Raw genomic sequence first — 27,437 nt, forward strand, 5'->3', positions numbered from 1 at the left:
TGACTTCAGCACAGCATCTGCCTGCTGGTCTCTGCCACCTGGGGGTCTGAGTCTAGGGCCCACACTCCCCTGTGGGGTTCTGTGGTTCGCAGAAGGATCATCCAGGGAGGGACCACGCCCTCCACAAAAGGACCCCCACTTTCCCCTTGTGGGTACTGCCACCTCAGCCCCTGGCACCCCTGACTCCTCCCTGGAGCTTCCTAGAGGCTGCTGGGTCCCTGCATTGAGCAGCGATGACAGGAGTGGGCACATGTGCCCCTCCAGCCAGGAGCCTCAGGACCAGAGGGCACAGAGTCAGTGCCTGCTGGTTTCAGGCCCACGCACCCTCAGGACTTGTCGGCTCTCAAAGGCCTGGGTGCCCTCGCCTGCCCCCACTGGGTGGGTAGCACTGCAGGCTCAGCCCCCACCCATACCCCCCTCCCAACCTCATTCCAGCTCAGCTGTACGCGGTGCTGTTCCCCCACTGGGTCAGTGGGGCGCAAGCGAGGGACCGAGGGTGAGGGGACACAGTGTTGGGTCATGGGCACTTGGGATGAGGGGCACGGAGGTCACATAGGCCAGACCCCTTGCCTGCCTCACCCTTGTTCTGAACAAGGGCCAGGCCCCATAACCAGGGTCTGTCGAGGGCCTGGGCTGGATTAATAATGTATCTGTCACATCGATGTGGTTGCTGAGCTGTTCTATGGACGTGTGGTAAATGTTTTATAATGTTTCTGTAACTGGTTATAAATGATAAATGGCCCGCTGTAGATTCCCCATCAAACATTTATGATGCGTCGCACGCAACGCGAGGCCGCCACTGTCCAGGAAACCATCAATAATGAAGGGCGTGTGGGGGTCGCCGAGAGTCGGGTGACAGGGTCTGTAATGAGGTATAAGCCACTCCAGGGACCCCCACCCACAGCTCTCTCCCTACCTTGAGCCCAGGACAGGCTCACAGCTGGAATGCAAGGGCTGCTCCCCTGCCCTGGGATGCCTGGCTAGTGACTGGCCAAATACAACAGGGTATTCCAGCTTCTAATGCCCCTGCCCACCTAGGGCCGGGAGTGACATGGGGTCCTGTCAGACCTGCTCCCCGCCTGCCTTCAACACTCAGACAAGCTGTGGTTCTCAGCAGACACAGGTCTGGGGCAGGGACGTTCACGCAACGAGGGATTCCAACGCTGACTGCAAGCTGCACTTCTGCCCAGACTGGTCCCCAAGCCCCCTCCCTCTGCAGATGAGTGCTGCCGAGAGTATGGCCCTGAGGACGGAGCAGGAAGCAGAGGCCACCCACTGGGGGGGAGTCCAGGTCCAGTCAGGGGTGACCACTGGCCCCTCCAGCCCACCCTGGTTCAGCAGCTCCCCAACATCATGCCGGCCTGACCGATCCTGTTGTCCCCTCACCCCAGGGGCTTGACCGCTTTGTCTGCAGAATGGCGGGGGTGGAGGGGTGGGCCGGGGGCTAGTGGTGGCGTGGGTGGCCCACTGGGCTGCGCGTGGCACGAAGAGCAGTTCAAACACCCAGCGCTCCGAAGGAGGAGGAGGAAAGTCCTGTAAAGACACACCTCAGCTCTTGTCTTGCCACTCCCCGCCAGCTCAGTGAGGCTCTAGGACAGGGTGGAGCTGCCCCTGAGGGCTCCCGAGCTGTCACTGTTGACAGGCACAGACAGCTGCCTCACTGTCCCGTGGAGCAGCTGGGGGCCGTGTTCTGCGATGTTGCTGTGCTGGTGCTTGCTACATGGCATTGGGTCAGCTCTGACTCACAGTGACCGTGCACATCAGAAGGAAACACTGCCTGGTCCTGCGCCAGCCTCATGGTGGTTCCTGTGTCTGAGTCCATGGCTGCAGCCACCACGTCCCCTGGAGGGTCTTTTTCTTTGTCGCTGCCCCTCCGAGTTCATTAAGCATGACGTCCTCCAGGGACTGGTTTCTCTTGACAACATGTCCAAAGTACACGTGACAAAGTCTGGCCATCTTTGCCTCTAAAAAGAACTCTGTATTTCTCCCAAGACAGGTCTGTTTGTCCTTTGGGCTGATCATATTGGGAAGGTGGGCACCCACTGATACGATTTTTTGTTCTTTGATGTCTGATACCTGGTCCCTTCTAAACCTCGTGGTCACACAGGCTGGTGTGCTTCTTCAATGTGGGCTTTGATGCTTCTGAGCAGATGGCTGCTTGTTTATCTGCAAGCCTTTAAGACCTCAGACACTATCTTTTGATAACTGGGCACCATCAGCTTTCTTCACCACATTTGCTTATGCACAAATTTGTCTTTAGCGATCCTGTTGGGAAGGTGGGCATCATGGAATACACACTTGGGATTCTTCTTAAAACAATGGGAAGTTCTGGAGGAAGAGAGTGCCCAGTGGTGCTGGATGATTTTAAACCAGGTAGCTTTGGGCTGGCCAGTCCAGCTGTGACGTGAGAACAAACTTTAGCCCTCAATGCCATCCAGTTGATGTGACCAAAGCAGACTCATAGTGTAGGGTAGGACTGCCCCGGGGGCTTCCAAGGTTGTCACTACAGGACTGGCAAGCCTCCTTGTTCTCCAGTGGAGCAATGGGTGGTTTAGAACTCCTGACCTTGCAGCCAGTGTGTAGCCACTGCCACCAGGGTTCCCTGTGGAAACAATGAGCTACTTAGAAATAATTTTTAAAAGGATTGCTAATAAATCAGAACCTTGATCAAACAACCCCCTATCCACCCAACCTCATACTCAGTCCTGGGGTCCCCTCCCTGGGAGCCATCAGTATCTTCCCAGCATGCCCTGGGCTGGGGCCCCTGGGGACAGTCCCCTGTGCCTGTCACTGGTACAGCGTGACTTCGGGTGCCTGCGAGTACACTACACAAACAGGCCCCACCGAGGCTTCTCCTCCGCCCCTCCCCCAGAGCCCGCCCACTCACAGGTCCTACATGCTCCCCACTGGGCGTGTGTGAGGCTGCACGTGTTGAGTCCTGAGGGTGCACCCGGAAGCTCACTCAAAGCCAAGGTGGAGGTTCCCCAGAGCACCTCAGAAGAAAGGCCTGGTGGTCAGTGTCAGAGAAGCAGCCCGGGGAAGCCCTGTGGAGCTCGGTCCAGCCTGACACATGTAGGGTCCCTCCCCAGAATAGGGTTGGGTTTCCAGTTGACCCTGTGCCTGCCCCTAGGTGACCATAGGTGTAAGGGACAGGTGTGACCCGCCGCCCTCTCAGAATGAAGCTGAGGCTGAGAGGGGAAGGTAGCTGTACTTTCCTGCCCAGGGCCTCTCCGGGAGCCAGCACGAGCACGAAGCTGGCGAGAGGACAAGTGGGGATGTGGGTCAGCGCCCAGGCTCCACCCCTCAGCAAACACTGGTCCAGGCAGTGGCTGAGGGGGAGGGCTCAGGGGTGGACTGGGAGGCAGGGGCAGGAAGTGACCTGAGCAGAGGCTGAGGGGCAGGGATAGGGTATGACCTCCCTCCGCAGAGGGTACGCCGGGGAGAGGGCGTGGATGGCAAGAGCGAAAGGCAGGGGCCAGCTGGCCTGAGAGGCCCTGCAAGACTGATAAGAGACTGGACTTTATTCAAGGTGTGCGGCCTGAGCAGGGTGGGGCTCAGTCTGGACTGTGCTCTACAGAGATCCAGAGGTTTTATGGTGGAAAGGGCAGCAGTTGCAGTGGCCAGGGGCTGCGTGGTGGTGGTGGTGTGAATGTGTGAATGGAGGGGCACCGTGGTGGGCAAGGGGGGTGGGAGTGTGCTAGCCCTGGCCTGGGGCCCCCCAGGGAGAGAGGGACCCCCAGATAGTGCAAATGGTTAACATGCTTGAGGGGTTAGAAGCGGATGTCCACCCAGAGTGCCTTGGCAGAAAGGCCTGGCAGTCCCTTATGAAGAAGACCAGCCCGTGAAAACCTTATAGCACACGTGGGCTTGCTGTGGGGCGCCCACAGGCTATGTTTCAGTCTGTGCTTTGGAATCCCTGGGATGCAAAGAGTTAACCCTGGTCCTGAGAGGCTGGGCAGTCTACCCAGACAGGCCTCTGCGGAAAGGGCTGGAGACCAGCCGCTAAAAGCCCACACCGACCTCAACGGGTCCAGTTCTCCTTGGACACTCAGAGGTAGAGAGTTTGGGGAGGGAAGGAAGACAGCTGTGTGGTGGGGACCAGGTCACTGTCTCCAGAGGGCCTGCCCCCTGTGTCCCCAGCCTGACCCCACACCACTTTCCCTCCGTAAACTGGCTTTTCTGGTTCTGAGGTCAAGACTAGCTGGGTCTCTGGCTGAGTCTGCACGTAGAAATTGCCCTTTGCCCCCCTTGCAGGCGACGCGCTGACAGGCCAACAGCCACCCAGTCACAGGGCTCTCTGCGTGGTGGGTGTTGGCGCCGTGCACCCTGGAACTAGAAGCTCCCTACCAGGTACAGGCCTCACTCAGGCTGCGGGGAGACCAGGGTGTCCTCTGAAGTAACAGCTCATTCCCCTGGCTGGCCTGCCCCCTCAGGGGCCATTGTTGGGGAATGGCCTTCCGGCTGGGCTGCCTCCCATGGGCTGGGGTGGATCCAGTCAGGAGCTGTTGGGACAAGCCCAGCTGCAGGGGCGGGCTGGGGGATTATTTTACCTCTCAGGTACTTCCGGCTCAGCCTAGCCCAGCCCAGGTGACCACAGGCTGGAAGTGGGGGGTCGCCAGTTCCATCACTTCCAGACATCCCAGTGCTACTTTGCCCAATTCCAGGCTGCACAGATGAGGAAAATGGAAAGTTGGGAAAGAGAGGGAATTACTGGAATATCCCTGGGAAATCCCCTAGAGCGAGTGCCGACTCCAAACTGGACCCGCCCCCCCCCCCCCCCCCCAGTGACAACCCTCTGGGCGCCAGCATAACAGGCCAGGCCAGGCCGGAAGGTCCTTTGATGAGAGAAAATGCGAGGTGCGGTCCTCCCGCCCTCCCCCCCCCCGCCCTGCAGCCGGATTCGCAGCCTCCCCAAAGGCTAGCCTGGCCGGGGCCATCACTTGTAGGCCCAGTCACCCCAGGCAGGTCACGTCTGTGCAAGTCTCAGTTTCCCCACCCGTAAGCTGGTCTTCCTTCTGGAGTTGGGGCGAGGATGGACCATTGAAAAGACAAGCGCAGGGAGCAGGGGCAGCGTGGCCAGGATGCCCAGAACAATGAGGCTCTCCTCTGTTCCCGCTCCCACTCCTACCAGTCTCCACGCCTGGGGGTCGTGAGGAAAGAGGTGGGGCGAGACAGAGGCGTGGCCAAGCGGGGGGCGTGGCTGTTCCCCTAGAGGTTTTGCCTGCCTGGCTGGTTGAATCCACCCTGGACACAGCAGGCTCCCCGCGGGGGCGTGGCCCCAAGGGGCAAAGGCTGGGTCTGGTTGTGGGCGTGGCTCGGGCCACGGGGGCGTGGCTAGAGTGTATGCTGGCTCCTAGGGCCCCTGACTCAGGCAGGAGAGCGGAGAGATGCGGGACCCGGGCGTTGCTCTGCGGGCAGGGGCGTGCCCTGCGGGTGGGCTGGGTCGTGACTGGGCGAGGCCTAGCTGGCGGGGGCGTGGCCGGCGGGCTAGCCCGCGATCTGGCCCCGCGCTGCGGCCGCTCTTCCTTCTCCTCCAGCCTCCTCGGCCCGGGCTCCACCGCCGCGCTTAGCCGCGTACGGGCGAGCGCGCATCTGCAGGCGGGCCCCGGCGGGCCCTGCACGGCGAGGGGGTCCCGCGTTAGCCGCGGTGTCCCGCCGGCGCTGGCCACATGGCCGCCATCAAAGCGCTGCAGCAGTGGTGCCGGCAGCAGTGCGAGGGCTACCGCGACGTGAGCATCACCAACATGACCACCTCGTTCCGGGACGGCCTGGCCTTTTGCGCCATCCTGCACCGCCACCGGCCCGACCTCATGTGAGTACTGGCGGGCGGAGAAATTGAGGCCCAGGTTTCTTCCCTGCCGACGGTGGTGGGGCAGCTGGGGTTGGCGGGGCAGCTGGGGGATGGACCCCTGGGGCGCCCTCAACAGGCTTGGGGCGACAAAGCCCATCCTTCTGGGCGCCTCCTTCCTGAAGGCCACCTTGGGTGCCTGGACAGCCCGAGGGTCACCCGGGGCTTCGGATGGGCAATGCCTGACTAGGCACCCATGGGGTGAGAGCAGGAAGCCAGGCCTGGACACCTTCAGGTTAGCTTAGCAGACTATGTTCCCAGTTAGGTGGGTGGGGAAAGGGGTGGGGGCTCCCGTCTCATTCACTCAACAAACCCTTTGAATTCACCGAGTGTGAATTCACAATGGCTAAAGTGTCAGCCTTGGTGGAGGTGGGGAGGGGCCTGAAGGAGTCCTCCACTCTGCTCAGACTTTCTGGAAGAACCAAAGCCAAAACCCAAACACTGACGTTGAGTCTCTTCTGACTCATAGCAACAAACATTACAGGACAGGCTAGCACTGCCCAGTGGCTTTCCAAGACTGTAACTCTTCACGGGAGCAGAAAGCCTCATCTTTCACTCTCAAAGTGTGTGGTGGCTTAGAACTGCTGACCTGTGGCCATCAGTCCAAAGTGAAACCATTAGGCTATGAGGCTTCTTTTCTGGAAGAAAGTTAGCCTTTAAACGCTCTGCTCGGAGAAGTTGGGGCGGTGGGGGTGGGTGTGGGGAGCAGCCCTGGTGGCTTAATGGTTTTACACATTGGGCTGCTCCCAGCAAGCAGTTCGAAACCACCAGCTGCTCCTCGGGAGAAAGAGGAGGCTTTCTACTCCTGTAAGAACCACAGTCTCAGAGACCCCCAGGGGCCGTTCCATCCTGTCCTGCGGGCTCCCTATAGGTCCCAGTTACTTGAGGACCGTGCACATGGGAAACAGCCCCACCAAGGAGAAGCGCTGGCTTGGATCCCCTTCCCTGCACCCTGGGCCGGTCCTGGGTACCCCACTCTACAAGGAAGCTGGTGGCTGCTGTCTGCCCGGCATCCTCCTCAGGAGTGTCACTTGCTCTCCTGAGGACTCTCCACATGGCCCTTGGGCAGCTGCTGCTGCTCCCCCAGAGCCTGGCTGTCAACCTTGGAGGCGAGTTGGAGGGGGTTCACACCAGAAGCCTGCGCCACACTTTGAGGGGACCGGGGCAATGACATGGGGGCCAAAGAAGGACCTGAAGCTTGGAGGTTGCAGGGGACCCCCTTTGGGGGCCTGGGTAGGGCTGGTTGGGGACCACTAGACCCAAGATGTGAAGTCTTTCTAACCCTAGAGGCCTCCCAGTCACCCCCACTGTCCCAGGGTGTGTGCTCCCCCTCAGTGTGCACCCCATGGAACCCACTGTTGGTGACTACCTGCCTGCTGAGCACCCCCACATGTGGCCAGCCGTGCCTGTAGGCGTGATGGTCCAGCCATAGTCTGTGACAGTGGACAGGAGAATGTGTAACCAGACAGGTGACCCCAGGCAGTGGTGGGGCTGGCACAGGAAGGACTGGCTGCAGGAGGCTCAGTGCCCACAGATCCCTGGATATAGATGTGACATAGTCATCACGGCTGGGGCTGGACATCTTCCTGTCTTGTCCATAAGCCCAGAAGGTGAGGATGATTGAAACACAGAGTGATATAGATTTCAGGGCATGGTCATGGTTGGGGCACCATAGATATGGGAGGTAAGGTGTTGCTGAGAGTTAGGGGTTTGAGGTGAGGTGTGAGGTAGGGGTTGGGGTGTGGTGTGAGGTAGGGGTTGGGGCTGTTTTCTGGGAGACGACTTTAAGTGTGATCAGTGGGTATGAACATTCTTGTGTATGAACCTGAACACCTTTGTACTTGTGCCACCATCTGCTCCTGTCTCGATCCTCCAGGCCTATGGGGTAGGTGGTGGAGGGAGATAGGGTCCTGCCGTGCTTGTTGCCATAGCCAGAGACCCCCTGAGCTGCCCCTCCATCCTAAGTGACTGCGCCTAGGTAGCAAACACCTGGAGAAAGACAAGCCCAGAGCAGACAGCTTCTCAGAGGGACCCAAAAGGTCAGACATGAGGTTTGACCTTGGCCTGAGTGTGAACCTCTGCCCCTGACATCCATGTCCCCAGCCCCTTCCTCTGAAGACACTCTGGACTTGGACATCCTGTCTCAGTGTCTCCTAGCCACCAGGAAGTCCTTCCCTTTGTCTAATCTAAATCCTTCCTGCTACATACTAAGTCTATTTCCTCTTGGATCCCCAGAGCAGCTGTGCCAATCAGGTGGGAGGCCGCCTGTCCCAGGGAAACTTCCTCCACGGTTTTTTCCTTCTGAGTCCCTGTAATTGCTGTGACCTAAGGGTGCAGGCCCCTCCGGACTGGGGGCTGGGGACTTCCATGGTCCCTGTGTCCCTGCCCCAAGACACACATTCCCTGCATGCTTAGCCCTCAAGGACCTGTGAACTGCTGCCTCAACATTTAGCTCACCTAGGACATGTAGCTAGGAGGTGGTGCTCAGAGTTCGCCACTTGTCCCCCAGCCTGGCCCCTCCTATTGCCACCTGCCTGGTGCCAGCCCAGCCCCTGCTTCATCCCCATACTGCTGAGTCTCTTCAGCAGGACTGAAGGTCCCAGACGGGCAGGCCCTGCCCACAGTCGGAGGCAGGCACACTGCCCACAGGGCCCACTCCAAACTGCTGCCTATCGGCCAGGTGAACCTGGAAACCACCTGGACAAAGGGCTTCCACCCTCATAAAACAGGCAAACAGGCGCCGGGCAGGGCGGGTCCTCCGAGGCCAGCTGGAGGCTGGCTCCTTCCAGGAACCATCCAGTTGCGGGAGGCTGGGTGGGTGGGGGGGCTGGGAGAGAGGAAGCAGGGGCTCAGGGTCTGCTTATGAGAGGGTTGCAGGAGAGGGTGAGGGGGCATGTCAAGAAGCTGCCATTCAGCAGCAAACTCACCCTGAGACTCAGTTCCTCCCGCCCTCCCGGCGTGTGGCGGCCAAGGTCTCCCTCAGACCCCTTCAGTTCTGGGAGTGGGGGCACCCCCAAACCCACACGCACAAGCTGTGGTAGGGACTCCAGCCTCACCCCTTGCTGGAGGCCTCGGGGGGCTCACACCACAGGCCCTGACCTGACCTGCTCTCAATCCTCCTCATGGTCTTCACGCCCTGAGGGGACGCCCACCTCCTTTTCTGGGCCACACAGTGAAGGGTGGGCCGCTGAGCTGGCTGACCTCAGCTCTGTGCAGCCGGAGGTCAGCAGGAAGCTGCCCGGACAGAAGCCTTCTGTTCTGGCCCAAGGGCCCGCTGCCCAGGCCCCCGCCTTCCTGCCAGAGGCTGTCTGACTCCGGACAGTCCAGGGCCCGGGGGGGGGGGGGGTGAGGGGCAGGCTCAGAGGCCTGGCCAGAGTCCCAGGACAGGACCCTGGGGAGGGACCCCAGGGCCTAGCCCAACTCTGGTTGGGAAGAGGCAGGACGAGGGGTGGGGGAGAGGGCTCATCTAATGGATCTTCTAATGGGAGGGGCAGGGGGCCATGGGCACCTGGAGCTGCTTCAACCCTTCCTGCCTGCCCCTGTCCCCCAATGCTGCCCTCCCACTCTGTGGTCTAATTTCTGGAATCTCGCTCTCAGCCTCTCTCTCCCTTCCTTTGTTGGCCTCCCTGTGTATCTCTATCTCCTCTCCTCCCTCCTCCCCATGCGTGCCTGCTGTCTCTCTGTCGCCACCTCTTTCTGTATATCTCCCCTACTCCTTTCTCACCACCCCTCCTGCGTCTCTCGGTCTCTGTGTCGCTCTCCCTGTCTCTCCATCTCTGTGTCTCCCCCTCTCTTTCTATCTCTCGGTCTCTGTGTCTCTCTCTTAGTCTCTCTGTGCCCCTGCCCCTCTTCTCTCCAGAGCCCCTTTGGCCCTCGCAGTAGGATTAACCCCAGATGTGCTGGAGGCCTCTTCCTCCCGCCCCCCCCCCCAGTTCCAGGAATTCAGCTGTGCATGGTCAGTGCCCCAGGAATGTAGGGAACATCCATCCCTAAGGTCCTGGAGGCAAGGGGTCAGCAAGCTGGGCCAGCGGTCATGGGTCAGTTGGGGCCAGCTGAGAGACAGCTGCTGCCCACGCTGCACGTTCCACCCCCCACCCCCCATCCCTGTGAGCCTGTAAGGGCTACTGCATGGCCCTGGTGCTCCGAATCAGGCGATTTCTGGAGACAGCTCCCAGGCCTTTCTTCCTAGACTTCCTTAGTCTGGAGACTCCACTGTTGAGCTTCATGACAGCACTCAGGCCTCTGCTGACCCCTGGGTGGTGGCTGGAAAGGGAGGAACCTTCCACGAAGCCACACCACAGCTGACTCTTGCTCTCCTGCCATAGAGAGCAGCATGGAGTGGCCCCCGTGGGTTTCTGAGGCTGTCAGACCTCCCGGAGCAGAGCACAGGGCCTCGTCTGTCTCCCGCAGAGCGAACTGCTGACGTCGTGAGCAGCCCCGCATTAACCACTGCACCTCCAGGGTTCCTTCCAATGCCCCGCCCCCCTCCCCCCGCTCCCCGCCAGCCTGACTCTACTGACTCGAGAGTGTCACCCTCGGGCTGGGCTCCACGGGGTCCCAGGGGCTCGTTTGGGGGAAGTAGCTGGCCAGGCTAAGTAAGAGTTTCCTTCGTGAGTCCTTCCCAAGTGGGCAGCCAGTTCCTTCTTCATCCCCTGGAAACTCGGCTGACACCTGCCCTGTAGGGTGGCCCTGCTGCCATTTGAAATACCAGTGACATGCCTTCTGGAGTCCCAGTATCACACAAGCCACCACGGTGTGGTGCAGGCACGCCGACACGTTGGTGGCACCCTGCCGGAGACCGCAGCCGGTCCTTTCCGAGAGAGAGCCGGAAGACGAGCCCCTGGAGAAGGACCAGGGTTTGGTGAGGCAGAGCCAGAAAACAAGGAAGGAGGCCCTCGGTGAGATGGGCAGACGCATGCCGCTGCATGGCTTCACCGCTCGGGCTGGGCGGTGCTTCCCTCTGTTGTATGCCGGTCGCCATGGGTCGGGACCCACTCAGCAGCCTAGTGACAACCACGGATCTCCAGGCCTTTCTTCCGAGGCACCCCCACCCATGGCCCAAGTGGAGGGGCACATCCCACCCTTTCCATAACTGCTGAGCATCTTCTCGTTTCGTTGTCCAGGGACTCTAGTGGACTTCTAGACCCCGGGAAGGGGGCTCTTTGCTCAGCCTTGCAATGGTCCCTTTTCACTGGGCTAACCTGTCCACAAGCCACGCGGAGCGCCCTGTGGTGGTGACGTGCCTCCCTGCCCCCCACAAGACGCGGGGCTATCAGACCTGGTTACCTCAGGGTGCAGGGGAGAAGCAGGATCCTCCCCACCTCCCAGGGCTAATTCATTCCTCCAAGGCTGAGGTCACACGCTCCTCTCCCCAGGCTTCAGGGCCTGCCTGCTCTCTGCCTTCAGTCTTTGTAATCTGCACACAGCACTCGTAGGCCCCGGGGGCATGTTAGGGAAGCCAGGGCGGCTGTCAGGAGTGGCTCGGAAGTAGCAGGAACTATCTAGATGGAAAAACAAACCAAGACTGCTGCCTCTGCTGCACCCCTGACTCACAGCGAACCCTCAGGCAGAGGGAACTGCCCCTGTGGGTGTCAGAGGCCGTGGAAGTCGAAAGTCTCGCCTTTCTCCTGGGGAGCAGCTGGTGGTTTCGAACTGCCAACCCTGCTGTGGGCAGCTCATGCCTGACCCACTGGACCACTAGGGAGGGTGCAGACCCCACCTCTCCAGCGATCTAGAAGACCGGTTCTCATTACGGACACCTTCAGACCGACCTCTGGCTAGCTGCAAGCCCCGCCCCTGTCTCCGCTCTGCCAGGGCACACACCTCGAAGCTGGGCTGGCACGGCGCCTAGAGGGACTCCACTGGGCCTGCACTGCCTAGAGGTGGTCAGCTTGCCTCCTGAAGAGGCCTGGTCCAGAGCTCCAACTGTGTCAAAGTCTCTGCCTCTGGTCTGGGCAGTTCTCAGTGCAGGGGCCCCGGGGTCCAAAGCTCGGCTCCCACTGTTTGTCTTTTGGTATTTTCACTGCCTGGGTGAGCACGTTCATTCTCCCTGCAACATCTGTACACACTTCGTTGTGCAACATTAGTTGCAAATCCCCGTAATGTAACAGCTCTCTTCCCACTTCCTGTGTGTGTGTGTGTTATCCACCCACCCTTCTTGCCCGCCCTCTGCCCCTCCCCAGAGCCTTGCTTTGGGACAGAAGCTGCCCTCACTGTCCAGCTTGTGGGGCTGATGGCTCGGAGGGGTGGTGCTCCTTTGATAACACTGTCTGGTGACTTGTGGGTGGAGGGGGCGGGGTCAGTTCCAGGTTGAAGGGTGTCTGAGGGCCACAGTCTCAAGGTTTCCCCCTCAGGCCCAGACTGACATTTTTTAAGCCTAATGTCAAGGCAGAATTGATCAATTCCCTTCATGGGCCCCAAGCACCTTATTTGCATAGTGGTAACCAATCCTGGTGAGAGTTTTACACAACTCATTTGCATAGTCCTATTTAGTCATTCAGCTGAGAGACCCAATGCCCTATTCTCATTGGCAGTGCCCTGGAGTTGGACTAGGGGTGGATACCAAGCGGTGAGGATTCCACTAGAAAGAGTCAGCTTCCCACAGTGGCCCTGGTCTCTGGCCCTTTGAGTCTTGGCTTGGAGCCCATCGAGGGCCAGCTGCTCCTGGAGCAGGAAGAGCCGGTTCCCAGAGAGGCACTTTGTCCAGCAAGGCAGCCCAGGTTGTCCTGTGCTGGGGCACAGGTGTGGTCTCCTAGGTGGCCTACCACCCGAGGAGTGGTGGGAAGGTGTGCAACTGGCTTTGGGTCCGGATCAGGCAGGTGGCACATGGGAGGTGCTGCTGGCTGCTCCCGGGCTGTAGGTCCCAGTGAGGGTCTGGGCTGGAGCCCCCAAGGGCCCGTGGGAGCACCAGGCAGAGATGGGATGCGTGCAGGGGACAGTGTGAGTGGAGGTCGGAGGGGAGGCTGAGGGGGCTTGCTGGTCATGAGCCTGGCCAGGGCTGATCCATGTTCCTCCCTGGGCTTGACCTTCAGGGACCAGAGACCCTGGCTGGGCTTTCCCTGGGCCCCTCTGCCTGGTCCTCTGTCCTGAGCTGCCCTGTGCTTGGAGAGGTTCACTCCCATGGCTCCAGGATGACTCGGGGGTGGGGGTGGGATGGGTGGATGGCCCTTGTGGGCAGGGCCAGCAAGGGGTTTCTTTCTGCAGTGTTTGGAGACAAAACATGGCTGGTAACCCTGAGCCCTCTGGACAGGCCTCCTGAGGTCAGTGAGGACCCAGGGGTGGCCTGGGAAGGAGCTTGCATGAGAGGCTTGGGGCAGGATGCTGGGCCAGGGGTCTCAGGCTCTGGGGGAGATGACTTGTGACCTCTCAGTGCCTGGGGTAGGTCCAGGAAGGGCAGCAGGGGACTGGACACTGGGCAAAAGGGTCCTCACAGGCTCAGGGTGGGGTGGAACCAGCCGGGCCCCTACTCACAAGTTCTTGTACTATGCTCTCTCCTGTCTGCTGGCCAGTGGTCTAAACATCTGGAGTGCGTGACCTGGGAGGGTCCCAGCGGAAACGCCGGCCGTTACAGGGGACGGACGCGGACAGCGGGAGGGTAGGAGGGAATCTGGCCTGTCCTGCCACCCCTACCCCGCTCAGTGGCCTGGGAGGCCATGGCCCAGCTTCAGTGTCCTCCGTGGTCAGATAGACCTTGAAGCCTGTAAGGACACAGGGAGACTTTTGTCCGGTCATCCTATGCCCCTTCAACTCGGGGCCTGCCCACCTGCCTCGCACTCACAAACCAAAGTCAACAGCTGTCCTCGCAGAAAGGGAAACTGAGGGCAGAGGCCTTCTGGGTTGGGCTGGGCAGAACCCCGCCCTTAGCTTGGTGCCTTTTTCCGGCCCCTGTGGTTCACTCTTCGGCTCTGTGGCTGACGGACCCACACAGTAAGTGGACACAGATCAGCCTGTTTGCCCAAGCCCCAGATGTGGGCTACCCTCGGTCATCTTCTGCCTGCTACACCCTCGGGGTTCCAGCTGTGGTGGGGGACATGGGGGTTGTGTCTCGGCAGTGACCCAGACCTCTCTGTCTGCTAGAAAGTCCACTGCACTCTTGGTCTTTCTAAAAATCGCTCCATGTGTGTGTGCATGTGTGTGTGTGTGTGCACCTGGCAGGGGCTAGGGGCTCCGCCACCAGCCCTCCGGTGAGCCTGAACATCCCTGGGTGCTGGACAAAGCAGCTTCTTAAAACGAACCAGTAATGGTCCTGAAGCGTGTCTCAAAGTGGGGCTCTGGGCAGGTCACTGAGGCTGCCTGGCCTCAGTTTGTGCGGCCTCAGAAATGGGCATCTAAGAGTAATGGTTAACCTCCCAGAACCCCTGGCCGTGGATGTTGCCTAGCTGGGCTGGTCAGTGGGGCTTTCTCCTCAGTTGCCTCCTGCCACCGGGAATGGGAAGCACAGGGTGGGGGGTTGGGTGGGGGCACTGGTAAGGCCATGTGTGCACCAGGTGGCTGGGGTGCTGGGCAGGGAGGTCACAGTGCCCAGAGCAGGGCCAGGCACCCCAATTGGGGCTCTGCCCACCACCCTTGAGCATGCTGTGTGGCCCACCCACCCCAGCCTCAGTTTTCCATTTTGGGGGGGATAGCCTGGGAGTCATGACGTCCTGCCTGCGTCGGCCACAGCACTAATGCACACGTGTTTCCTGCTTCCAGAGACTTCGATGCACTCAGGAAGGAGAACATCTATGACAACAACCAGCTGGTGAGCCCCTACTGCCCCGGCCCCGGCCCCGGACCATGCCAGCCATGGCCCAGTGGCCACTGGGCGCCCGAGCCTGGGGTCAACCAGTCCTGACCAGTGGGGTCCAGAATGAGACCTCTTCAGTACCTCTTCTCTGGGTGGGAGGAGCAGTCTGGAAGGGGTGGTCCCTGGAGGCCCAGCTGCCAAGCCCACACCACGTGACCTGCCTCCCCCATGCGCTGCCCCACCCAGGCTTGGCTGCACCTGCTCCGACCCTGGGAGTAGTTGGGTCTGCATTCATGTCCTTTATGGCCAGTGGGCCCTGAGTGGCCCTCCCTGTGTCCAGCCTCAGTTTCCCCTACTGCACAATCATCACCAGTGCTGCTCCTGAAATCACCTTCATTCATTCACGGGGCAAGGGTCCCCCGACCTCTGCCTTGCTGGGGCACAGGATGGGGTGGAGCGCCAGGCGGCCTGCCTTGGGCCCTGGAGCTCCCGGAGCAGCAGCCGCCCCGCCCGTGACTGTCGGTCGCAATGAACCCTCCCGGGTCCAGACTCTGTCTTGGTGGCTGCAGGGCAAAGGGAAGGCATCGACCTGGAGGGCAGCCTGGTGGGGAAGAGGCAAGGGGGTGCCCCTGGAGGTGAGAGGAAGGGCAGTGAGAACATGGCTGTGCTGGGGACGTCGGTTCTTCTGAGGGGGCCCGCATGTCCTCTGGGTTCTGGAGGGGTGGTGGTGACCTGGGAGTGGCCCTGGGTTTGCAGGTGTCTGAGATGACAGTGGGGGGCAGGTGATGGAACTCAGACCACAGCTGTCAGAATGTAGGAGTCGGGCGGGGGTGGGGTGGGTAAGGTAAGTGGTCAGCATGGGTGGGAGGTGGGCAGGCCACAGGGGGTCAGGCCCAGGGGTCCCAGGAAACATCTTCTGAGATGTGGCTGCTGACATGTAAGCTTGTAGGTTGAAATTGGGGTCCCCTCCCTTCTGGGGAGATTTCAAGCTGGGGAGGAGGGGCCTGCTTCCAAAACTGAGATGGAAGGGTCAGCCCTGGGGGCCAGCAGAGGAGGCCACCTCAGGCGTCCAGGGGAATCAGCCAGCGCCGTGTGCATTGTCTAAGCCTGCCAGGGTCCAGAGAGGCCGGACTGTAGCCTGACCACTAGGTAACACTGCCCGGGGTCTCTAAGACTTGGCGGGCTGGAGGCAGGGCCAAAGGGATGCTTCCTGCCGGGAGGGAGGAGGGTTTCTTACTGCTGTACAGATGGACCGGGATCTCCACGGTGGAACAGGTGCCGGGGACGCTCCAGAGGACACTGGGTGGGGAAGGGGCTGCTGGCTGGGCACTCAGTACACAGTGGCTGGAGCTGGGGTGCTGGGGCATGGGGGTGACTCTAGGGGCCTCCTCCCAGGCTCTGGGGGCTCAGGCCTGGAGACTGGCAGGGTGTCTCAGGGACCTAGGGGGCTGGAGGGGGACTGGGAGCCTGGGTATCTTCTGGAGGGGGCTTGGGAGGCCTGGGGGGCTGTGATAGGGCAAGGTTCGACCAGAGGAGCAGCTGTGTGTCGATCTGGGGGGCAGAGAGCGGGGAGAGGTCCTATCCAGGTGTGTGCAGGTGGCAGGGGGCCGGCCTTGGCCTCACATTCTCCCAAGTTCTCCAAGTCCACTGGGCGGGGGATGGAGGGGGGCTCAGGAGAGGGACTGGAATGATGGGGCCTGGAGTTAGGGCGACGCTGCACCCCGACAGCCCAGGAGCCCGGCAGGTCGTCCCCCATTTGTAGGTCCTTCCTGGCCCCCTTGGATGCCAAGCGGTGGGGGATGGGTCTAGGAGGCCCGTGGAATCAGATAACTGGGAGTGAAGGTCGTGGGGGCTGGGGCAGGGGGCGCTGCCAGGCTATATATGTGCAGTCCCAGAATCCCTGAGGACCCTGCCTGGCCCTCTGCCTCTGCTCCGAGGACCCGGGCCATCTGTGTCCCTTGCAACCCAAGGGGGAGGGGGCTCAGCATTCCAGGGTGCAGCAGCCCCTCCGAGGAGAGGTCCACTCCTAATGCTAGGGCTGGTGCCAGCTGTCGGCAAGGCCTGTGGGGAGCAATGGTGTGTGAGGTGTCCAGGGTGCCGGGGGTCAAGATTGTGGAGCGGGGATCCGGGCCTGTGAAGGCCTGGGGGCAGCTCAAGGGTGCCCTCCCTAACCGGGGGTGAGACAGGTAAATGGAGGTGCCGGGAACACATGCAGGACACCCACCCCTCGGACCGAACCTCTCATGGTGTCTGTGTAGAAAGGTGGTGGGGTTCCTGCCAGGTCCAGCTGACCCCATGCCACGTCCCCTGTCCCCAGGCCTTCCGCGTGGCCGAGGAGCAGTTGGGTATCCCGGCCCTGCTGGACGCCGAAGACATGGTGGCCCTCAAGGTGCCAGACAGACTGAGCATTCTGACCTACACGTCCCAGTATTACAACTACTTCCACGGCCGCTCACCCAGTGAGTGCCCCTACCAGCCGGGCACAGGCTCCCAGGCAGGGGTGGGAACAGGCTGTGTTTCTCTGGGGCGGCATGGGGAGGGGACAGGACCCCTGTCCTGGCCAGGGGACAGCCCAGCTCCAGAACCATTCCCTGATTGTGCAGCAGGGACTGGGGGGGAGGGGGAGGCAAGCGGAGGGGGGTCGATCCCAGGCTCCCACAGGCCCACCAGAGCCCCAGGTCCCAGCCCACATTCCTCAATCCAGCCTATCACCAGGGCAAGGAGACAGTCACCTCATGTCCCTGCCCATTGGGGGAGGGGAGGCCCGGGCTCTGCTAGGGCTGCCCTTCCCCACCCCACCAGCAGGAGAGCTACCCTTCCTTGAGCTAGGTGCTTCCAGGGACCCTGTGGGGGGAGGGGAGCTCAAGTCCCCCCCCTCTCTCCTGCCAGTTGGAGGCATGGCTGGTGTGAAGAGACCCCCATCTGCCCCTGAGGAGGAACCATCCGGCAAGAAGACCCCAGACCAGCTGGCCTCACCCAGCCCACCCCGGGGCCAGCCGCTGACCCCAGTCAGGACCAACCCTGTTGTCCAGGGGAGAGCTGCGGGGGCGCAGGACCCTCCCGCAAAAGCTGTAAGCACCCCCTGACAGCTCCATCTGGTATTGGATTTTCCACCAGCTCCCCCTGAAGGGATTTGTTAGGGGACCCCCAAACAAACAGGTAGGAATGACTCCTGGGAGCCCATGGTCAAGCTTCAGCCACCCCACCCCCCCTTTAGCAAGAGGCCCCAGAAAGACTGAGCCCAGGGCTGCTTGAGGCCTGCATGGTGGGATTGCGCGACCATTGTACAGAGAAGTAGACCAAGGTGCGGGGTGCACACATGGGCCCTGCCAGAAGGGGTGGCTAGTCAGCCTTTGCTCTTCAGCCAGCTCTGCAAAGGGGTGCAGGGGACCTTACTTTTCAGGAGGTAGAAACCGAGGCCAGGGATAATATGTGCTCGAGTGTCCCCTGCTGGTGGGAGAGTTGCTCAGGCACTGGGTGTTGGGAACGGGAGTCTGGTGGCGCCCTGGGTTTGGCATTAGGCTGCTGACTGCAAGGTCAGCGGTTCAAACCCACCAGCCGCTCCTCGGGACAAAGATGAGACTGTCTGCTCTACTAAAGACCGACCTCCCTGGAAACCTGACAGAGGGTCCCTGAGTCAGATCAGCTGCCTGGCAGGGGGACAAGCTTTGACTCAGGCTCCTGGGGGATGGGCAGGGCCCTGAGCCCCTTCCTCAGGGCCAGGTGGAGTCGCTGACTTGGGGTGCAGCCCACCTGTGTGTCCCCTCTGCTCAGAGCAGGCTTCTACATGCCCTTTGCCTGAGAGGAGCAGATGGAAGGGGGGTGGGCTTGGGGCTCAGGCGCTGCTGGCCTTCACCGAGTGCCCCTCCCCAGGGTCTGGCCCCCTCGGGCGGCTCCGTGGTTAGCAGCACCTGTGCGGTCTGTCGAAAGCATGTGCACCTTGTACAGCGACACCTGGTGGACGGCAAGCTTTACCACCGGAACTGCTTCCGGTGGGTCCTCCCCCACCCCACCCCAAGCTTCCCAGGGCTCCTAACACCCACCCTGACACCGCCCTCTCTCAGCCCACATGCCCAGCCTATCCCTGAGAACCCCACCTTCTCCAGCACCACCTCCAGGAAGCCTCCCTGATGTTGTCCCAGGTGGACTCTCAGTCCCTCTTCTCCAGCCCCTGGCTTTCACTCTGAGACCAACAGTCACACAGCAACCTGTGTGGTCTGTCTGAGACCGCCCACTGCACAGACCCTGTGCCCCAACGGACGCTGTCTGCGAGCCGTGCCGCCCCTCGCCCTGTCCCCTGGGCACCCTTAGCCCCTCCGCATCGCCCTCTCTGTCCCCTCCAACTACCTGTGGCGGGTCCATGTCGCAGAGAGGGACCTGAGCTTAAAGAGCACAGGCCTCCAGGTGTGAGACCTCCAGGCACACCGCTGTCGGGGTTTCATGTAAAGGGGTGTCTTGGGGCAAAGGTTTAAAGATGCTCTTAGGGCAATGCTTTCAGGGGTTCACCTCACCTCCCCAGCTCCTGAAAGTCTGGAGTCCGTGAGAGTGGAAAGCCCTGCTCCACATTTCCTTTCCTTTGACCAAGATCCGGCATGCTCCCTGGGCCACTGGGCACCATCCACTTCTTCGGATCTTGCCAAAGGAGGCCATGGTTCGGGGGGGGGGGGGCGTCGGCCACACCTTCCAGCCTCTCTTCCTCTTCTGGACGCTCTCATACGGAGACCTGGTGGCTCAGCGGTTAATCACTGGGCTGTGATCCACAGGGTGGGCAGTTGGAAACCACCAGCCCCCCACCCCGGGAGAGAGAAGGGGCTCCCAGACCCCAGAAAGAGTTACCGTCACAGAAACTCACTGGGCCATTTTATATAGCCTGTCCTCCAGGGTCACAGGGCGTCGGCATCGACCCGGTGGCAGGGAGGGAGGCTTTTGAGTTTCCTTGTCTTCTGCTCCGGGAACTCGAGGCCAGCCGTCTCCTGCAAGCTTGGCGGGCGCTCCTTGTTTTCACGACCGTGGTGCTGGGAGGGGTGCACGACGAGTGGACACAGGCCTGCCATGGAAGGTGACCAGGCTCCCTGCTTTGAGAGGGACAGTCCCAATTTTTAACAATTTTTCCCGCGTCCCGCAGCGTTTAAAAGAGTCCCGATTTTTGGAAAGCATGCACGACAAGCTAGAGTATACAGTTTTCGGCTGCCGTGTGGCTATTTTGCCAGGATATGAGTTTTATCAACAGTGTCCCGCTGGTGTCCCGCTTTACCAATGTTAAAATCTGGTCACCTTATGTGGGGCCTCCTCCTGTTTTCCTCCCCCAGGTGCAAACAGTGTTCTAGCACGCTACACTCGGGGGCCTACCGGGCCACGGGGCAGCCAGGCGTCTTTGTCTGCACTAATCACCATTCCCAAGCCACTCCTGCCAGCCCCACGCCGACGGGCCAGGCTCCCAGGCAGTCAGGGCCCCACCCTGCGGATCCCAGGCCCCTCAGCACTCCGTGGCAGGCCCGGGAAGGGACCGGGCTACGAGACACAGGCTTTGCAGCCAAGCAGACAGTCCAGAAGTCTGTGCCAGGCAGCTCAGCAGCCAGAAGTATTGCTCCGTCAGCCTCTGTCCCTCCTGCTGTGACCGCCGCTGCCGCTTCCTCTCCTGTCCACTGGGGGCGCCCCGATACGCACAGGTCCCCCACGGGCCCTGTGACTGCCAGCCCCACGCCCAAAACCAGCACTCGAGTCACCAACAGCTCACCGACCGGGTGGTCCTCACCAGTCCAGGGTGCTGCGGCAGCCAGGCACCAGCTGACGGGACCACTGAGTGCTCGGGACCCTCCTCAAGCTCTGCCCCAAGTCCAGGTTGCGCCCCGAGCAGCAGCTCCACAGGCCAAACTCAACTCCACCCCAGAGCCTCTGAGCCCCTTGGACCCTGCAGCCCGGATCCCCTTGGCCTCCAAGACTCAGCAGGCCCGTGAGAAGTTCTTTCAGGATTTCAGCAATGGCTCTGCAGGCAGGGGGTCCGGGAAGGCCGCCCCTGGGGACAGGGCTCCAGGGGACAGTAACCGGGAGCAGGCGCTGAGCTTCCTCAAAAAGACCCTTCCAGGAAGCCTGGAGGGACCTGACAGGTCAGTGGAGGAGGAAGGGACTGGGGTGTGGGCCTCACCCACCCCTCTGCACTGATGGTCCCTGGGGTGCCTGAGTGGCCAGGGGCAGGGATACCTTCCCTGGCTGTCAGACATGGGGACTGCTCCCAGAAATCTGGGAGATGGGTGCAGGGGGCAAAGGGGTGGGGTGGAGGGGTGCCTGAGGGAGGGAAGGGGGTCTGGTTAGTACTGGGGTGCTAGGGTTCCCTGTGTGTCCTTGTGGCCTCTCCGAGGGACACCCTGTCCTCCATCATCTGAGGGTTTAACGCCTGGTTCAGGGGCAGGACGGGAGTCAGGGTGGGGTGCCAGCCTGCCGGCTCCCAGCGAGGCAAGGCGAGGCTCACCCGATGCTCACGATCTTCCACTTGCCAGACGCAGAGCGGGCGTTTCTGGACCGAGTAAAGGCCGGTCACTTTGATAGTGCGGGGCCCTGGTGGCTGGTGGTTACAGGTGGGCTGCCCACTGCGAGATCAACAGTGGGAAACCACCAGCCACTCCGAGGGCAAGGGATGAGGCTCTGTGCTGTCCTCTAAGGCCACTGGGAGTCGGAATGGACCCCAGGGCCCTGGGTTTTGAGTCACTTAAGAGTGTGAGGGGCTGTCTGAGCAGTCAGGACGCCCTCCACTAACTTGAGCTGGTGGACGCCTCTGGCCATAGCTTGCCTGACCACTCCTCCTGCCCATCAGCAGGTGGTGCTGGGGGCATCATGAGGGGGTGTGGGGACACACATAGGATCTGTTCACTCCCGGGGGACAGAGGGATCTGAGGGTACCCCTGGGGGCTGAGGCTGTAGACTGGGCTCCGTGAGGATCTTCCTGGGGGGGGTCTAGGTGGGGAGGAGCCCAGCTCCTTCTAAGATCTACCCTGGCCCCAAAAAGGCAAGGCATGGGAGGCAGGGGGATGATTCAGGGACTGCCTGGCCTTACATGGCCAAAGCAGCTGACCGGAGAGTGGCGTAGTGTCCCCGGCCAGGGCGCTGATTCTGCAGGCTGGGGAATCCCATGGTGGGCCTGCCAGCCCAATGACCCCCCAGGGCAGCCACAGCTCGGGTGGGGTCTTCACAACCCAGGCCCAGGACCCCTAGCTTCGAGGGGTGTGTGTCTTTCATCTCGGCTGTAAATTGTCCAGTGGGTGCTTTCGGCCTCCCATCCCATGCTGACCCCCCCACAGTCCAGGGGCTTCTGCTGGGGGAGGGGCAGTATCAGGGGGCCGCATGAAGACTCCATGTCTGAAGCTCGCCTCTCACCAACAGGCTGCCCCCCGCCAACTCCTCAGCCTTCAGAGCCAAAGGACTGTCAGAGGAGGCGTCCACCCCTGACGGCAGCCCTGGGGCGAGGAGAGAGCCCCACCCTCCCAGGGCTGAACTGGAAACCACCTTTGGGACCCCTGCAGCCCTCTACCCTGGACACAAGAGCCCAGCTATCACCCCAGGGGGCAGCAGGGCTGGAGCAGGCTCCAGGGTGCAGTTGGAGGAGCCCCCGACTAGGAAGGGTGAGCAGGACACGATGCTGCTTGGCCGTGGGGTCCCAGCCTAACCCTGGCACCTGGACACTGCTGGGTCCCTGGAGGGTCACACTGGGAAGCCCTGGCCAGTTGCCCATCCCTGCAAACCACCCTCTGGACATTGCCTACCTGTGGTCCAGCCCATCTACCTGGGCTGGGGTGGTCTCCTGAGTGGCCAGCTCCTGGTCCTGGCCTTGTGTGGCTGGCTGGGATACTTGGCCTCTCCACATGGGTGCTGGCCCCTCCGGGTCTCTGGGCATCCCTGGAGGAGCCTGGGCTTTGTCAGGCTGGTCTCCCGCCGTCAGAGCCATGCTGGGCAGTGACCGGTCCCACTGCTGGTCCTGCACAGACATGGAAACACTGGCTGGCTGCTCAGCCCTCCAAACCTGGAGAGAGGGCTCTGCCCCTGTCTCTGGGCTCCCAGTCCAGTGCTCCCCCTATGTGGCCTGGGTGTCGGGGGTGGGGAAGATCCATGGGGAGGTGGTCGGGTGCAGCCCCACGTCACACTCCTCCATTTGATTGCCTCCCGCCTGTACCCAGGTCCCAGTGGCAGCCCCCAGGAGGGCTCAGAGGACGGCCCGGCGGGGTGGAGGGCCCGTCTGAAACCTGTGGGGAAGAAAGATCCCCCTGAGAGGTGAGGAGAGGTGGCCTGCCGGCCTGCACTGAGGGTGTGCCCCAGGGCAAGCACTGACCTCTGCCTCATGGGGGAGCCTGGCCCTGGCCAAAGGCTGGACTCCAAACCTACCCTGTGGCGGGAACCTCAGAAGAGAAACCTGGCAGTCTCCTCTGAAGGGTCCCTGCCAACCTGATGGGCTCTGCTCAGGTGCACATGGCACACAGCCTGGGCCCAGCACACAGTGGGCACTCCACAGGTGCTGCAGGGGGAGGGGTATCCAGCAGACACGGCAAAAGCAAACCTGGGTGTCCAGGAGTGCCCAGGCCTTGGTAAGCAGGCGGCTTCTTGGCCCTGGGCCAGACTTGCATGGGTGTGTTTGCACCTGGCTTGGTGCCTGATGGCCACCCAGGTCTGGGGGTATCCACTGGGTGCTCACTTCTCACCCTCTGTCTAGGACTCTGGAGCTGAAGGGGCCCCCAGCCCAGGGAGAGTCGAGAGCAGGAGCGCCTCCCAGGAAGGTGTGGGGGAGCCCTGAGGGAGGGGTCTCCATCACACTGAGCCCCGTGCAGCCTGACAGAACCTGCGGGCCCAGCCTCTCAGGTAACATGGATGGAATCTGGGGGTTCCAGCCCGCTGTCTTCCAAGCCAGGGCTGCCCACCACCTGGGATCCTGGAGAAAGCACCCTGCCCTCCTGGGTGGACAAAGCCAGAGGGTTGACCCTTGTTATATGGGGTACCTGCATGGTGGTGCCCAGCCTCAGCCCTGCTGGGCTCTCTCTGACCACTGGCGGGCCCTGGGCTCCGGGCAGCAGTGAGAGCTGGAGGTCCCTTGCTTGCTGGCCTGAAGTGGCTTTGCCTTTCCTTGGTAGCAGTGGCCTCCTCCCCTCCTCGTCGTAAGAGGCTGACCGTACCTGCTAGCCTGCTGCTGATCGGGTCCTCAGGGCAGGAAGCCCAGGCCCCCGACTGGAAGGAGGGAGAGGTCCACCCTCGGGACAAGCCAGGTCAGCCCCAAAGACCTTGGCTTTCCCTTCAGTGCATGGAGGGAGGTGCCTGCTGGGAAGCAGATGCTGAGTAGGGCTTTGAAAGATGAACAGGAGTTGGACAGAGGCAGAGTGGACGGGAGGAATTCCAGGATGAAGGATCACACCCTGCAGATGTCTGGAGGTTTGGTCAACTTAGGGGTGGGTGAAGTGACCCAGAGACCATGACTCCTGAATGCCAGGGTGGGGGACAGCAAAATCCAGACTTCTGGCCTTCTGTGGTCCCTCTGGAGAGCCACAGGGAGAGACAGCTGACCAGAGGGGCCCTTGGGTTGAGTGGCCAAGGGGGCCTGAGTCCTCACCATGAGGATCTCGCTAGGGGCAGGGCAGGGGGTGGGGGATGGGATAGGGCAGCAGACTCATCTTGCCCCTCCACAGGAACCCTCGTGGGCCCAGCTAGCCCTCCCACACCCTCCCGTGAGGCTCTGATCTCCCCAGTTAGGGTGAGTGCGCTGCGGAGGGGGGCCATGGGGGGCCGCCCACTCTTCCTGCCCTTAGCAGCCCTTCACTGGCCTGTGCACCCCACAGCCGCACCCTGCCCGCCTGACCCAGGAGGAGATCCATCGGCAGGTGCAGGACATCGCCCGGCAGCTGGACGCACTGGAGCTCAAGGGTGTGAGGCTGGAGCAGAGGCTGCGAGCAGCGGAGGGAGGTGAGGCCGGCCCACCCAGGCTCACGCTGGCCCAGGGCCGGCAGGCCTGCCCCCCAGTCCCCCCTGCCCTCCATGCACGCCTGTGGCCCTGTCCACCGCCCGCACTGCCACCTTGACCCCATGACCTGGGGCTCTGCGCAGTCCCTCTGCGCGTGGGTCTGGGGTCCCGCGGTCGCCCCGCCCACCCAGCCAGTGGCTCCGCCTTGCAGACACCTCGGAGGATGAGCTCATGGTGGACTGGTTCCAACTGATTCACGAGAAGCAGCTGCTGCTGCGCCAGGAGTCGGAGCTGATGTACCGGTGGGTATGGGGGTGGGGACCCCGGGCTCCCAGCTGGTGCCTGGGGGTGGGGCTTCTGGGCCGCGGGGCGGGACTTCCGGACGGTGGAGTGGGGCTGGTGCGGTGTGGGGCGGGGCCGCAACATGGGGTGAGTGGGGCGGAGCCGGCGCCTGGGGAGGGCGGAGCTGCAGGGCTGTAGGGTAGGGCTGGTACCCCTGGGTGGGTGGTGCTTATGTTTAAGGGTCAGTGGAGTAGGGCTGGTGCCAGGGCGGAGCCACGCGTGGGGCAGGGCTGGTGGGGTATGGGGGCAGGGCGTGGCGGGGTCCTGCAGGGCGCCCAGGGGTGGAGCCTCATACTCCCTTCCTGGTCAGATCCAAGGACCAACAACTGGCGGAGCAGCAGCTGGACCTGGAGGGGGAACTGCGGCTCCTGATGAACAAGCCTGGTGAGCCTTGGGGCCAGGTTCACACTGTGGGGGCTGGTACCACCCACTGGAGAGGTGGTTGGCAGTGAGTTGGGCTCTGAGCTAAGAGGCCTTCGAGGAAAGGCCCTGGGGTCACAGCGGAGCTTTGCCTGGGGTCATCTGGAAGTGCCACCAGGGCCTCTGCCCCAGCAGGCTTGTGAGGACGTCAGGGCGGGCAGCTTGAGGTGCTGCTGTGCTGGGGTCACCGCTGACCAGAGCTGACAGCAGTGGGCAGCGTGAGGAGGGAGGTGGCCAGGGCAGGGCAGACACCACTTGAGTCTGCGGGTATTCGCGAGCACCCATGGCTGGCCTGGCTCGGTGTCCGCCCGGCTTCCTGCTGACACCCCACTGTGCCCACAGAGGCTCTGAAGTCCCCCAAAGATCGGCAGCTGGAGAGGGAGCTGCTGACGCGCTACGTGAGCACTGTAAATGACCGCAGCGACATCGTGGACTCCCTGGACGAGGACAGGCTCAGGTGGGCAGTGGGACCTCCAAGGCTCTCCCCACCCCAGGCGCTCCCGGCCTCGGGCTTAGCCCCCGCCACGCGTGGCCCCTGCGCATGGGGAGCTTCTGCGCTCAGTCACAATCTGAGCATCCTCAAGGGTCTGCTGGCTGTTGTGCCTCTGGCCTGCCACCAGAGTCCCCATCCCCAGGTCCAGGATGGGACCTGCTGCCCGGGCCATGCGGGGAACTTGAAGGGGCCCAGTGGGTCTGCTGCCCCTCTCCTCTTGCCTATGGGGGCAGCAGGTGTGGGTGAGGGTGGTGCTGAGCCCCCACACTGTCCTCTCCCCCTCCCCCCGCAGGGAGCAAGAGGAGGACGAGGTGCTGCAGCACATGATACAGAATCTGGGTACTGACTGCGCCTCTGGGGCGGGGACACCTCTGGGGGGCGCCTCTTGGGAGGTGCCAGGCATGAAGGGGGACACCTCTAGGTGGGGTTTGTCAGATGGGGAAAACCTCTGGGTCGGGGCGACCAGTGGCCGGGGATACCTCCTGGGGGTGGTGCTGGGCAGATGTGTGGGCACCAGGTGGACAGAGGGCCACCTGAGTGGGATTGGCTGGGTGGGCAGGCCACTTCAGGGTGGGGAGGCACCACCAGGTGGGGGCAGTTGGGTAGGGTGGTACCTCCAGGTCGGGGTGGACAGGCCCTAATGAGCTCCTGCTGCAGCCCCCTCAGTGTCCTGGGGCAGAGGTGCCCATTTGGGTGCTCTGCACCAACTGAGGAGGATGTTCTGGAAAGGGGGATTTGGTGCACAGGCAGCCAGGCCGGTGAGCAAGGCCTCACTGTGCACTCGCCCCTAGATCTCCAGAGACGGGGCAGCGGCCAGAAGAAGAAGTTCAGGTTCCGCATGGGCAGCTTCTGGTCCCCCAAGGGCAAAAGCCAGACCCCGGAGTGAGCAGCAGCTGGGGGTGCAGGGCAGGGTGGTGAAGGGAGACCTTGCATGGACCTCTGCAGGTCTGGCTACCTCAATAAAAAGACTGGTTGTGCTTGCATCGTGTCCTTCATTCTGGGGCTCTCGCATGTCCCCTGGGCTTGGCACTGCCTTTGCTGGACCCTGCCGGCCACAGTGCAGTGGGCCACAGTGCAGTGGGCAGCAGGCGCCATGACCAGGCTGGGACCACAGGAGATGAGCAGGGCCAGTGGTGGACGGAGGGGCAGGCTGAGCCCCCAGGACTGACCCCCAAGGGCTGACCCCCAGGACCTTGAGATCTGTACCAAGTCTACATGAGCATGGACCAGGGGTCAGGGGCAGACATAGGGGTGAACTGGAATTGGGCTTTCCCCTCCAGTGGACCCTCCGTGGAGACTGAAGCCGGGGGGTGGGGGCGGGTAAGGGATGAGGACAAACCCCACTGGGCCCATCACTGCTCTGCACCATGTCAGTGCCCAGCAGCTGCCACATCGAAGGGTAAAAACAGGGGCTCAGGGTGGTGGGAATCCACATTCCAGGTTCTGGAGGCTGGTGTCTGGGTCCACAGGCTCTCAGAGAGTCCCCTCCTCGGTTCTCCTGGGTCCTGGTGGGTCCAGGCATCCCTGGGCCCTAGGTGACCATCCTAATCTCTCCTCTGCCTCCCCCTAGCTCTCTAGTCACCTCCCTTCTAAGGACTCTGCTTCTAGAGGCTCGGCATACAACTACCCCAGGGTGACCCGCAGCAGAACCCTTTCACAAAGTCACCTGTACAGA

At 61.9% G+C, this 27,437-nt stretch overlaps 1 protein-coding gene across 4 annotated transcripts; it reads left to right on the forward strand.

Annotated features, from left to right (window-relative positions):
- The first annotated feature begins 3,394 nt into the window (after window positions 1-3,394).
- On the forward strand, window positions 3,395-26,743 carry MICALL2 (MICAL like 2). 4 transcript variants are annotated; one of them, XM_075527620.1, is made up of 19 exons: window positions 3,395-3,529; window positions 4,255-4,350; window positions 5,538-5,812; window positions 14,540-14,588; window positions 16,891-17,032; window positions 17,463-17,644; window positions 18,447-18,565; window positions 19,883-20,680; window positions 21,951-22,189; window positions 22,742-22,835; window positions 23,272-23,417; window positions 23,687-23,818; window positions 24,236-24,300; window positions 24,386-24,509; window positions 24,719-24,809; window positions 25,160-25,233; window positions 25,612-25,726; window positions 26,055-26,101; window positions 26,554-26,743. In XM_075527620.1, exons 3-19 carry the CDS (start codon window positions 5,670-5,672, stop codon window positions 26,646-26,648), a joined length of 2,655 nt encoding a protein of 884 aa, XP_075383735.1. In that variant the 5' UTR covers window positions 3,395-3,529; window positions 4,255-4,350; window positions 5,538-5,669; the 3' UTR covers window positions 26,649-26,743. The 4 variants fall into 4 exon arrangements, with proteins under 4 accessions (XP_075383735.1, XP_075383737.1, XP_075383738.1 ...); XM_075527622.1 differs by having other exon boundaries at window positions 23,690-23,818; XM_075527623.1 differs by lacking the exon at window positions 19,883-20,680.
- Window positions 26,744-27,437: the final 694 nt, after the last annotated feature.

Source organism: Tenrec ecaudatus, chromosome 12, assembly GCF_050624435.1.
Source record: "Tenrec ecaudatus isolate mTenEca1 chromosome 12, mTenEca1.hap1, whole genome shotgun sequence".
Classification (NCBI taxonomy): Eukaryota; Metazoa; Chordata; class Mammalia; order Afrosoricida; family Tenrecidae; genus Tenrec; species Tenrec ecaudatus.